The sequence below is a fragment of the Pipra filicauda genome, unplaced genomic scaffold (assembly GCF_003945595.2).
Source record: "Pipra filicauda isolate LSUMZ 115617 unplaced genomic scaffold, ASM394559v2 scaffold322_size837228_pilon, whole genome shotgun sequence".
Classification (NCBI taxonomy): Eukaryota; Metazoa; Chordata; class Aves; order Passeriformes; family Pipridae; genus Pipra; species Pipra filicauda.
The window spans coordinates 698064-710833 of NW_024104446.1; the positions used below are offsets into that span (position 1 = coordinate 698064).

The 12770-nt window shown below is 38.8% G+C and overlaps 1 protein-coding gene across 2 annotated transcripts in view; it reads left to right on the top strand.

The window, feature by feature from the left end:
- The window catches only part of ABLIM1 (actin binding LIM protein 1), a 196634-nt gene that overhangs the window by 75977 nt on the left and 107887 nt on the right, over positions 1–12770 (top strand). Inside the window, exon 1 of one of the 2 annotated variants that reach the window (XM_039383743.1) lies at positions 1302–1379. The exons of the other annotated variant lie outside the window; for it this stretch is intronic. Coding sequence (XP_039239677.1) covers positions 1364–1379 — 16 coding nt within the window. The 5' untranslated portion in view covers positions 1302–1363. Of the gene's footprint in view, positions 1–1301; positions 1380–12770 lie in introns of those variants that run through there. 2 annotated transcript variants of the gene reach the window in all.

A 12770-nucleotide genomic window follows, 5' to 3' on the forward strand; every position in this document is an offset into this window, starting at 1 on the left:
AATACAAGTGGTTTTTAATGGGCATTCAGGGTTTTGGTTAGTCATATTTCCAATTTTTTTTCATAACTGTGAATAAAAAGATGCTTATAAAGGAAAAGCTTTGTTTCTCATCAGACTCTGACCCACGTCTTTTAATAGAAAAGAGAACCTTGCTATATGATGATGAGACTTGACAATATTGTAAAGGGTTGGTCTGTTTGGTTGGTTGGTCTGTCAGCTTATTGACCAGTCATTTCTCAGTAGAGTTTAGTGCCTGGAAAACCATAAATTCGAAGGACAGTTTGATGCCCAGATTCGACACTGATGCTTTGTCTTGTTGGGGATGTGTTGGGGGGTGAAATTCCTGTGTCAGTGCTGCTGTTTCAATATGCTCCTCTCTTCTCAGTTCCCTGAATACCTACAGCTATCATCTACAAAGAATAACTTGGGTGTTATAGTTTACAATTATTTGGTATTTCAGAATACAACACTTACTTTGACCCACAGCAAAAAACTTGTCTGTGACACTTCTTGGCTGTGCTTCAGAACCACTGAGTGGTGTCAGTTCTCATTTTTATTATTTTTATTGTTATTTCAAGTAGAGAATAGAGACGGTCTTCTCATCTTGCACAGATTACAAGTTACTCTCTTCTGTACTATGGTCAAAAGGCATTAAGACTATTTTTTAGCATGTTTTGTGGTCTAGTAATTGCTTTAAAGGTAAATCCAGGAATGGATAAACTGCTCACCGTGGAAATGCCACTGTGCTGCAGCCTCCCTCAGCATTAGCCTGTGTTCATCTTGTATTTCCCCTGTTGATCTTGGCTCAGTTCGAGTACATAAAAGCATAGGAAACTCATAAATACCACTTTAGCTTTCTGTGTGCATTGGAACAGCTCTCTTGTTCTCCCTCACAACTCTCCACTTGCAGCCTTTTGCCAGTCATTCGGGAGCAGATTACATTGCCAGCCCCGTTCTGCGAGGGCAGAGGAATGCAAGGTGGTGTCAGTGGCTGGAAATTAGGGACGGTGGAATTCAGCATTTGTTCCACAGCGGCAGCTGTAGCTGGTCGCTTCAACACAAGGGGCAGAATCCAGGAGCAGGGTATGAGCTGCCATTAGCCATAGGCAGGGATCACAGTGGAAGATAAGAGGCACAAGAAGGAAAGAGACAAGTGATGAGCAATCGGATTTGATCAGACCTTCTGGGAAATCTGACCGGGGGAGATAATTATCTGGAATAAGCTGCCTCTTTTCTTTTTTTTTTTTTTTTTTTTTTTTTTTTCTTAAAATCCACCTCAGCCAAACACTGCTGGAAAAGAGATTGTCTTTAAATTACTTCAGCTAATTCTTGCTGCTTCCACTACGAAGAAAAATTGTTTGCCATGGTGAAAGAAAAAGGTAATTATGTTTATTGATAGGCTGGAGCTGGAGCAACCTAATATGCCAGCCACAGTCACCTGAGGTTTAAAACTTCACATTTAAAATGAGCATGCTGTGATTGGCAGTTACTGTTTTCCTTTCTATAAAAATGGTGTGCCAAACCCTGCAGTGGATTGCATTGATTATTGATGTACCTGCTTTAATAAGGCTAGAATCTGAAACACACCTTATTTAACATGTCTGCACAGCTGGGTCCCTTCTGTATGTACATGTTTGTTTGTTTTTTTATGTGATTTAACCCAAGTTTGCTGTTTTTTACCTGTATTTGCTACAGTTCAAGTAGTTTTGACCACTGAAGCATCTAGTTTAAAATTTTAAAGATAAACATTGATATATTCAATTCTGGGCTTGAGAGGGTATATTTTAAATTTTAATGAATAAATGGATTATATGAGATTTTGTATAATGTTTGAATTTTGCAACAGTAAATTAGATATCAGTTTCAGTTACCTATAAGCAACATTTTAAACTTCCTACATAAGAATTTGCTAGTGAAAGAATTTAGAAATGGGATCTTTCCTTGTGGTAATAGTGGTCTATATCATATTATGAAGAAGTGAAATACATTCTGAGTTGTATTTGAGTAGTGGGTTGGATGTGGTTTTGGGGCATTACATTATCGCAGATAGATTCAGACGTAGTCGCTGTTTTGTGAAGAGGAGGGTCTGTGTTCTTTACTTTTGAGGACTCTGTAAAAAATAATGTGGGCTAAATTCAAACGAGGGAAGAAACCAAAATAAGAAGCAGTAATGCTGAGTAAAAAGTGGGCAGTTTTACAAGTCTGAACACCCACATTGAGACTTTTTTAAATGTTGTAAATGAAAAAAAAAGAGTGAAATTAGCTTCATAGATGATTAGATTGAGGAGACCAGGACAAATGCTTCAGTAGCCTGCCATGCTATGTCATAAACATTATACAGTCTGTTGATAATTTTTGTTGATGAAAAGCAGCATAAATATTATTGACTGCTTAGTAGGTTTAGGATCCATTGCTTCAGATTTACAGGATCATTTCTGTAATGTCAATCATGAACTGTTGACCTCCTACCAATATCAGTAAGACATACCAGGATGGTTTAAGTAGCAGTTTCACCCCAAATCCTTGAAACTGCAGGTTTCACAGTCATTTGAATGAACTATGTCAATCATCTTTTCAGAAAAATAAGTGTATTATCATTCAGCTTATCATAACTGTTGCTAGTTTTCTAAGATGCATTTGAAAATAGGGATGCTGATTTTCTTGAAGTGTACATAAAATACATCTAGCATTCAGGTTTGATCCTTATATATGTTTTTGTGCCCTCCCCCAGCTGGTGCTCAATTGGTTGGGTTCCCTGTGTTACATGGGGGTTGTACTTAGGAATGCTCTGTAAATACAGTATTAGAATCTTACACCATGAAAGCTGTCATATAGCGGTAACAACATTAAAACAAACCTGTTATTTTTGTAAAAAATGCAAGGCAAAAAGCCTCCTAGAATAGTGGGAAATAAATGGTTGAAAATCTGCAAAAGACTTGTGTTTAAATTGCTTCATTTCCTTCTCCCCACCAAGTTTAATGCATTATTTACAATGGCTATTAATATTGATGTTGGATATAAATATTTTTTTTCCTGTTCACACAGATTATGGACTGAAATAACTAAATACCCTCTTTAATTTTGATGTACAATTACTGATATTTCATATCTCGTGGCTGCAGAGTGAGAAAGGATAGTATCTGTTAAGTAGTTTGATTTTATACCGTATTACTTCCAAATAATTTCTCCAATTTTTTTTTTAATCCTTTCATTTCTTCCTTGCTTCCTTTGCCTGTTTTTTTCCCCTCTTTTGTTTTGTTTGGGTTTGTTTTGTTTTGTTTTTCTTTTTTTTCCCCTCTCCTTTAATCGGCAGGTCAGGAGTTACTGCTACAAATGTCACTCTCTGTAGTGATACTCTTGCAAAATGCAGTCAGTGCAGTACAGCTGGTACCCTCCCTTCCAGCCACTGCCTGAACTGCTGTTTGAACAGGCTGAAAATGCATTCAGTCCAGTGTCATTTCATAAACATGCTCACTAGGCACTGGAGGGGCTGGTTTCAACCAGAAAAATCCAACTCCAACTCAGTGAATTGCAAAACGGTTAGTAACAGTTTTTAGCAAATTAGCATGCTTCATTATGCTCATATTGTAGAATGATTTCAGTGTCTGCCTGGTTAGTTCATACACAAAAAAAAATCCTGAGGCCAGGGTGTTTTTTGCTGACACCAAATGGCGCTTCCTAAATTATGTCTGACTGATACCACATTTTCATGTCTCTGACTGTGTACTTATCTATTTCCAATTATGAGCCCTTATTATCTAGTTACTGAGCTAAATTATTATCACTGTGTTGCATCCAAGGGTGACTTTATATCCTTTAACAGAAAGTTTACATGTGCATATGTGTATCTTGTTATTAATTCTCTTCTGCAATTTAAACCACATATTGAATAATGTGCATTCTTGGTGCTTCTATGTTGAGGACAATGTGTGAGTTGAAAGCCTGCTAGCCAGGTTTCTGGGTGATAAAAGTGTTGCAGCTTCATTTTTACCCTCATTAGTTGACATAAACCAAGGATTTAACCCTGATTCTTGATTTCTTGATAAGAAGACTGTCCTAGCATTCAAGTGCTAGTCTGTGAAAGCATATTGGTAATCAGCTTTGTACCTGATGAGGTCTTGGGCTGGATCATCCATGGGCAAACCTATGAAAGTGGATTAGTAGCTGTTCATGCCAGACTTCTGCATGCTTTGAAGGATAAAAGGAGAAAAGAGGAAGGGTTGAAGATTTTTTGGATTAAGGAAGCAGATACAGGGGCTTTATGATTTCTGTTCTTCACCTACTGATTCAGTTAAGGGAAGGTGCTGGCACCTACTGGGTACCAAGTTGCAGTGAACTAGATCGTGTTTCCATGTTCTCACAACTATCTCTGTGGATGTTCACTTGGTGTTGGCTTTCCCACTAAGTGAGGCAGAAGATGCAGTTCACCAAGATGACAACTGTATTTCCTGTATCATTTGGCCCATGGTCTAGTTCAGTCTTGCAGAGAGATTTAATTTTCTGTTGTTTTTTTCTTCATACTTTTGATAAAGCATGGTACCGATACTCCTTCAGGTTATGACCAAGGGGACTGTTTTTAAGTTTGCAGTAGCTCCAACCTTCTTCTCTTCCATTTGCCCATCCCAAGAGCTGTGAGTCTCCAAAGGAGCTTTTAATATTTTCCTTTTGTGGTAAATGGAGCTGCTTTAGATGGGATTTTCCTTGAAGAGCATGCAAAATGGTACCTGTCTGCTAATTTAAAGGCATTCTCTACTGGGATCGATGTCTCTCTGGTGTTCTCTGTGTTTGCAGTCTTAACTTTTATTCCCTGTGTTAATCAAGAAAATGTTGAATAATGGGATTTGAGTCCTAAAACTGTCTCAGTGTCATGATTGTTAATGAAACATAGTCTTGATCTGAACTCATGACTTTGGAACTTTTAACCCCAGGTGACCTGGGATAAGCTCCAAGTTTGTTGCTTTTGGAGCACATGGCAAAATTACACAATCACACATTGGCAAAGGAAGGGCTGGGGAGTTTTATTTTTTTTTTTTTTTTTGCTTCGGTTTACTTAGTTTCAGATTTAGTTCTGCTTGACAGTTTGCTTTTGGGGCTGGGCATTTGGGGTTTTGTTTTGATTAAGTCAGTGTGCTACCTTGTACAAGCCACAGGGCATTTTATAAATATGCATAGTAGTAGATGTTAAAAAAATTCTCTTGTAGTTAAAGTACTGAACTGTAGAACAGTTCAGCTTTAGAGGCTCTTAAGGTGACCTTGGGGAGGTAATTTGATCTCTCCTTGTGTTAATCTCTAAAATGAGGATAAGAACATTCCTCTTGTCTGCCTTGATTATTTGAATTAGAGGTCTTTGGAGCAGAGAGTTTCTTTTACTTTGTTTCACAGCTGTGACAAGGAAATCGTAGTCTTGGGATTTAACTACTTCTGCTTGTACAAAAAAAAAATCCAGTGCTATGTGAGTATCTTATAAACATCTTATTACTTTTTAAAGGCAAAGTAACTGTAAGAGAATTATGTTTCAATTGGTAAAATTATGGTATTGCTTGTCCTGTACTTTCTCTTTCTAAATTTATTTTTAATATTAGGTTTCAGATTGCAGTTCTGGTGTGCAGCATTGATACTGAGAGAAAGAAAATAACCAAGGAGATGCCAGCTCAGGCACTGCATGTTTACTGGAGATTTTACTCTTTTTTTTTTTTTTTTTAATAGTACTTAGTTCATGAGTGTACAAATATTCATATTCTAAGAGTTGGGCAAGCACAATGTGCAGTCCTGCCATGCCTGATCGCTTCCCAGTAGTGGAATTCCATACATTCCTTGCATCCTAGCTGCGTGTAGGAGCCAGCTTTCTGAAGATATGATGGCAGCTTGTTTATACTGAGAAATGGGACAACTTTTGCTGTTGATCTCACTGGAGGGGAGGGCTTAGTGGTTTTAGTAATTAAATTTAAGACCACAGAGTTCCTGGGTCCAGGTAGCAGTAGAGGCAGTTTAGCTGTTCCTCCATCTGAAACAATGAGTGTTGTGAGCCAAAAACCCCATTTTCAGTAGGGGAGATTCAATCAATTTCTTTTTTTCACAATTTATAAAGTTCTAATTACTGATTCTGGTTTTGAAGATAAAAGCAAGCCAACACATGCTCAGAGAAGCACACCTCAGCTTCTCTCTGGACATTTCTCCCTTCCCCTTGCTGCTCTCCAGTCCCTGTCCCACATTATACTCAGTGCCTTTGGTGAGGCAAGGGTAGTGCAAGAGTCTGATATCAGTCCACTGTTGCTCCTTTTTCCTTACTCAGTTATTTCTCCGTAAGTTCCTCTGCTGCCTGCAGTCTTTTAATAGTTGTACCTCCTCTTGAGTCTCTTCTCTGTTTGTGCTTGGGACAACTAGTTTGCCTCAGCATTCTTCCAACCCTGCTGACCCTCCTGCCCTGACATAATTTTTGTTTCTCTCTTAGCTGTGCTTTCGTGTCTTCTCTGCCCTGGCGTTGTCTCCTGTGTCTCACAGAGTCACAGAATGGGTCAGGTTGGAAGGGACCACAGTGGGTCCCTGCTCAAGAAGGGTTATCTCAGAGCACATGTGTCCAGACAGGTCTTGAATATCTCCAGTGAGGAGGACTCCACAATGTCTCCAGGCAACCTGTTCCAGTGCACATTCACCTGCACAGTAAAGAAGTTCTTCCTTATATTCAGGTTTATATATGTATACATATACGTCTCTGTTTTGCAGCATCCCTGGTGCTCTGGTATCTCTCTTGCATCTCCTGCTGTTTGTCCTTTCCATGTTTGCCATCTGTTTGTATGTATAGGCTTTTGCAGAGGTGCTGTTTGCTCCTCTGTTCTGTTTTGAAGTGCAGTGGATCAATTTTGCCAATTGCTGAGTTGGTTGGCCCAGGTGTGACCAGCACAATCCCATACTTGGCTACCTCCTACACAAGTCACCACTGCAGCACCCTCCCTATTGAAGCCCTGCTGGTTATGGTGAATACAATTGATTAGACTGGAAATTATATGGTTGCTTCCCTTGGATGAGAATTCAGAAGGCACCGCTTTTAAAGGTAGAGTCTTGGCAAAGTGAAATTGTTTAAAATACACTAAACTAAAGAAATATTTTTCCAGAGGGGAGGTAGGAATCTTGGTAGGAAAGAACTTGCAGGTTAGGATGATAATTTGGCCTGCCACTGTAGGAGTGTCAATTCTTTTTCTGGAAAAATTAATGTATACCAGGGGAAAAGACCAAGTTCTACTAATCAAAATGTGCTGTGCCCTTTGGGTAGGAACAGGATTTTTTTTCTTGTTTGTTTCTGGGGGCAATCCATAACTAATTTAAAAAGGATTATTTATAACAAAGTCGATTTTCCACCTAGAGGACAGTCAGTATCCCCAGAAGGATGATTAATCCTTACCTTCGTTCAGCTTGGATAGTTTTCAGGCTCACTAGGGATCTGGCTGAGGAGAACACTTAGGCATTGTCTTAAGCCTGTTCTATTCAGCAGAGTGCCTTGTTGAGTCTAATTGAATCACTGGGATTTAAAGCTGAGTGTTTCAGTGTCTTCTCAAAGTTGGACTCCATTTTTTGAAACTTTGTGATGTTTTTGAAGCAAAATCGTGCATTTTATTAATGATGGTCATTTTGTGTTGTGTATTAGCTGCATTGTTGTGTAAGAGACAACAATGAGATAAATAATTCTGGATTTTTTTATGGACTTATCTTAAAGTGCTATAAACCCATAAATGACAGAAGTCTTGTGTAGATCATCATGTACATTACCTATTATTGTATTCCATATAGACAGGAAAACAGAAGCAGGAAAGCTAAGGAATCCCCTCAAAGCTACAGAGTGAGGAGCAAGTGCTAAAATGAGGGTCAAATCAAGTAGTGCCAGCTGTTCAGAAGTGAAATGTTGTTGCTTTTATGCTATGCAGGAGACTAATAGGCAAGCTTCTATAAACAGTGTCAACAGGGTGGGTAGCTCCCTAATTCCCACTGCTATTAGCACCACTGCAGTATCACAGATGTTAGTATAAACTACATGGCAATATTATGGAACTTTGTTTTCAGCATCTTGTTCAGAAGCAGGATCTTAAAATTATATCACATTAAGGAAGTGATCTAAATATAAGTACAGCCTTGCAGACTAGTTAGGGTTATTTTTTTTTACTGCTGGACCAAACAAGAGTCAATAAATTACTTCTTTATCAAAGAAGCAGTTGCATATCTATTTTCTTTTCTGCAAAGACACCTGAAAACAGGATTTGATAGACTTGAGAGTGCCTACTTGCTATCCAGCACTTGAAGTGCTGTCCAGAGGAACAGGCTGTATTCAGGAGCACTGTATTGGTCAGTACTTTCTCTGTGATAGTCCATCTACCATAGAGTGTTAAAAGTTACAGAATCACAGAATCACAGTACCAATAAGGTTGGAAAAAACCTCTGACATCATAAAGTCCAACACCGTGTCCACTCTTTTCTTAAACACCTCCAGGGATAGTGACTCCACCACCTCCCTGGGCAGCCCATTCCAATGTCTCATCACTCTTTCTCCAAAGAAATTCCTCCTAATGTCCAACCTAAACCTCCTTGGTACAGCTTAAGACTATGTCCTCTCATCCTGTTGCTGGACTTTAATAGCACATTGTTATTTATTGTTGAAATAATATCCCTCAAGAAACTGACTTCTATGCTGCCAATGTTTATAAGGTCTGGGTGCCAACGTGGGCAGTTGAGCACAAGGCAGGGCCTCTGAAATGTCTGGTTTATTAGCTCTGTACATGGCAAACTGTCCTGGGAGTCAGGAGACATGTAGAGAGTTATGTTGCTCATGAATGTGGGTGTCTAGTTTTAGTTTGAGGCTGTTTAGCTCAGCCCTTTGAAATGCCAGAAGTGAGGGACGTACTGAATGGTGGGCATTTACAAGATCCTTGATTGAAGGAGAGTTTCTAAGTGTGGGGCACAGAGCTTCCATGGTTTAAAAGTGTTAACTGAGGACAGGTCTCTGCAAGGGTCTTGTACAAAACTCTTGGTGAAGTTCATGGTGTTAAGGGAGGGGAGATTTTACTACAGATTCTGTTTTGAAGTATCTGGGAGACCACTGACTTAAGTAGATCAGTGTTCCTCTTCAGATAATCTCAGGGTAAACAGTGGGAGAATTGGCTTTTTAAAATTAGCATTTTTATATTGACTTACCTCAAAAGGGAATTTAATTCATTTTACTGTAAGGAATACTCCTGCGGCCTGAAAAAAGGAAACGTAGGAGAACTCTAACGAGTTTGTTGCTGCGGACTGGAATCCCCTTGTGTGTTGTTGTTTGGGTAGCTGAGGGGCCTGTTTGACATTTGAGTGCTATTACGGGTAACCACCAGTCATCAGTAACCCAGAATTTCCATGCTGTCTGGAAAAAGAAATTATTTTTTTCTGCTAATTTCAGCAACTTGCTTTCATGCAGCCTTGAGGATCCTTGAGGATTTGCAGTGAATAATTTGACACTTGTGTTTATTCATTGTTGTCAGTAAGGTTTTGATGGGGACATCAAGTGATGTGTATGTGATGGTCACTCAGAGTACTCTGAGGAGCTCTTGAATTTCCAATTACCCCTGTCCTATGTTAGAAAAAAGCCCAACCAAAACACTCTTTTGAAATAGTGACTGATTTTCTCGTGTATGGTGGGTGTGTTGAAGGCATAACTCAAAATTATTTTGCCATTTACAAGGCTGATAAACAGTTGCTACATGTTAGACTCACAAGTGTTAGGTGTGAGAAGCATATGCTTAGCATGATCCTCCAGCCCTTCAGTAAGGAGTTTTGAAGGGTGAGTTGACTATCTGGAAGTACTGTCCCTCAGTAAGTTGGTTGTGTAACTAAGTGTAGGGAACCTTTGTGGATGTGATGAAGATCGATAAGGGCATTCTCAGAACATCAGAGTCTGGGTTCACTGTCTTCTTATCACCCAATTTGTATCATGATCTGTCTTGTGAAAAATTACTCTGTACTGATGTAGAAATATAGCAGACAAAATTCACTTTGTGCTTCTTCCCTTTGGTTTGCTAACCACTAATTGGTAATCCATCTGTTAATAATCACATTGAGAAATGCAGGAATGGAGGTTTGATTCAAAGACTGGCTTGGCTTAGTCAACATTTGTTTGAACATCGTCTGTTTCTCAGCATGTCTTAATTTGCTGCATACTTCATTGGAAGATTAGTGCCTTTTCATTACTGAAAATAGTTTTAAAACTACCTATTGCTTTTTCTATTTAAGCTTAAAACAACTCCTGATAATACTCAGTTAACAAGCTGTCCATGACTCTTCTTTGAAAGGATTATAATTTTTCTTACACATTAATTGTTGTGTAAGATATGTCATGTAACACATATAAATGGAATAATTTTGCCAAGTCATTTTGTTCTTGCAGTATAGATGATGCTTTAGAAGGTTTTTTGTTCACCTACCAAGTAACCAAAGGCAAACACATGTGGACAGATGTGGTAGAAGTTGCTCCTTCATTTGCTGACTGTTGCTGTTACAGAGAATGACAAATACTTCTAAATAGGCTCTGATGCTTTTGTATTGAGAACAGCATCAATAACACTGCTACAGTTTAACTGAACTGGAGCGCTGAGTTAGCGATGGGGTGTGTTTCTACCTGACAAACTGAGAAAGCACTCAGGCTCCTGCTGAGTTTGAAGCAAGAGTAGGATATCCCAAGGTTACTGGGTAGTTAGGCAAAAGGGCCTACTAAGACCCGGTAAGATTTATGCTTTGTCACTGAGAAACTGTGGAAATTGTGCACTAAATAGACTGTCAAAAGCTGTGGTATGTCCAGATAAGGTTATAACCCTTAAATAAACACAGCCAAATTTTCTTAATCTCTCAATCACCATCAAAAACACGGCAAACTGGATCCATCAAACACATTTATTTTAATTGCAGAACCATCACAGCTGTATTCTTTATTTTTGTGTATGTTGTAGGCGATCTTTTCAGAGAGGATCAAGCAAGTGCTAGTGTTACATATTTTACTTAATACTGAACCATTCATATGCATAAATCTTTATACAGCTGAGGCCTTAGGGCCTGATCTTGTAGGCCGTTCTGTGGGGAATTAATTGTGGTATCAAAGCTCTAGGTAGCAGGGAGGGATGGGAGGAGGATAGGAAACAACAGGAAAAAGAGCAGAGAAAATAAGCATGTTTGCACTTGTGTTCTGAAACTAGAAAACAAATGGGATTTTTTTTCCTGCTGTATTTTAAAGCTCATTATTTCCTAGCCTTTTTACATATTTGTATGTATGTGGCACAAAGCTTTTTATTTTTGTTTGTAAATAACATAGGAGTCATCTCACATGGATTTTAAGCCACAGTTATGTTTTGGGTTATTACCTGGCACTTGTATCTCTAAATTTTTGTATTTAATTCTGTTAACTGCATTAGCTCCATGCATGTGTTATGCATATCTAAAAATAGGACAGTACTTAAATACTGATTTTCTTACTTAAGAATTATATATGTTTCATCTTTTATGTTTAAAAGTTGGTTTCTGGTATTGAAACCTTTATATCCTATTTTCATGCAAATAAATTTTGATATCTTTACTTACAACCTTTTCTCAAATGTTTGTGTTGTGAACAACCCTAACCTATAATCTTAATTATGTAGTTATACTTGTTAATGTCTTTATAGGTTGTTTTCCCTTTAAAAAAATACATTTTTCAAAGTAGGAATGCACCCCTAGGGTGGACATGTGGCATGTCTTCTGTTTTGTGAAAATCTTTTAGTTGCTGCAGAACCTGTCAAGAGTTGTGGAGGATGGGGTGGAAAGAATTGATACCAGTCTGTTCATTACTACCTTGCAATCAGCCCCATGTCTAACCATGAGATGCTGTTTTGAGGATAAATAGCTCTGGTGTACTTTGTTTATTCTAGCTGAAGAACTGAGGCTGAGAAGCCTGTGTTATGGTGATAATTGAATAGGACACATAAGAAAAGTATCAGTTTTACTTAGGTCTTCTCTTTGTTAAGTAAGTAGAGAGTAAGACCAGGGGCAGAGGACTGGGGGGGTTAGTAGTAATTCTTTCTGGACCTAAACCAGAGCAGACGTGGGCTATGCTACCCGTCTTTACATGACTTTCATAATCCAGCCTTCTCTCCTGCACTGTCCTGCTTGCTAAGCTCTAACTTTCATCCCACCAACACCCCAAAAGACAAGAGTATGAGGTAAAATGGGGGAGAGGGTCTGGAGCCTTGCCCTGTCACTATGAATGCACTCATCAGCTGGTGTGCTCTCACATGGATGTGAGTGCCAAGCACCACCATGATGAGGGCAGTAACTTTTGTGGTGCAAAAAGAGATACTGTCCTACCATGTTCCCATTCCTACTGCAGTCCTGTTTGCATCTGCTGTTTTCAGCAGCAGACCAATTGCAAGGGGAAAGTGGCAATACTTTTATGGAAAATACGAGAAAACGTTTAAAAATCATGGCAAAAAACTACCAAGTTTAAGATTTATTTTTTTTCTGGCTTGTTTTAAAAATAGCTACTCTAGATATGTATAGACAGCAAAACTAGTTTTAAGACAAATTGGCACACTGTAGGAATAAGGCAGATAAATTTACAGGAAGAGAGAGCTTTATAATGATTCTTCAGATCTGGTTTGAATGACAGTAGCATGAGCAAGCTACAGTCTAGGATTTTCCCTTAGGCTTTTTCTTACATGTGTAAGCAAGCAGCTCACTAGTATCTCTTTATGGGAGTGCCTCCTTCCAGGATTTCCTGAAATTCC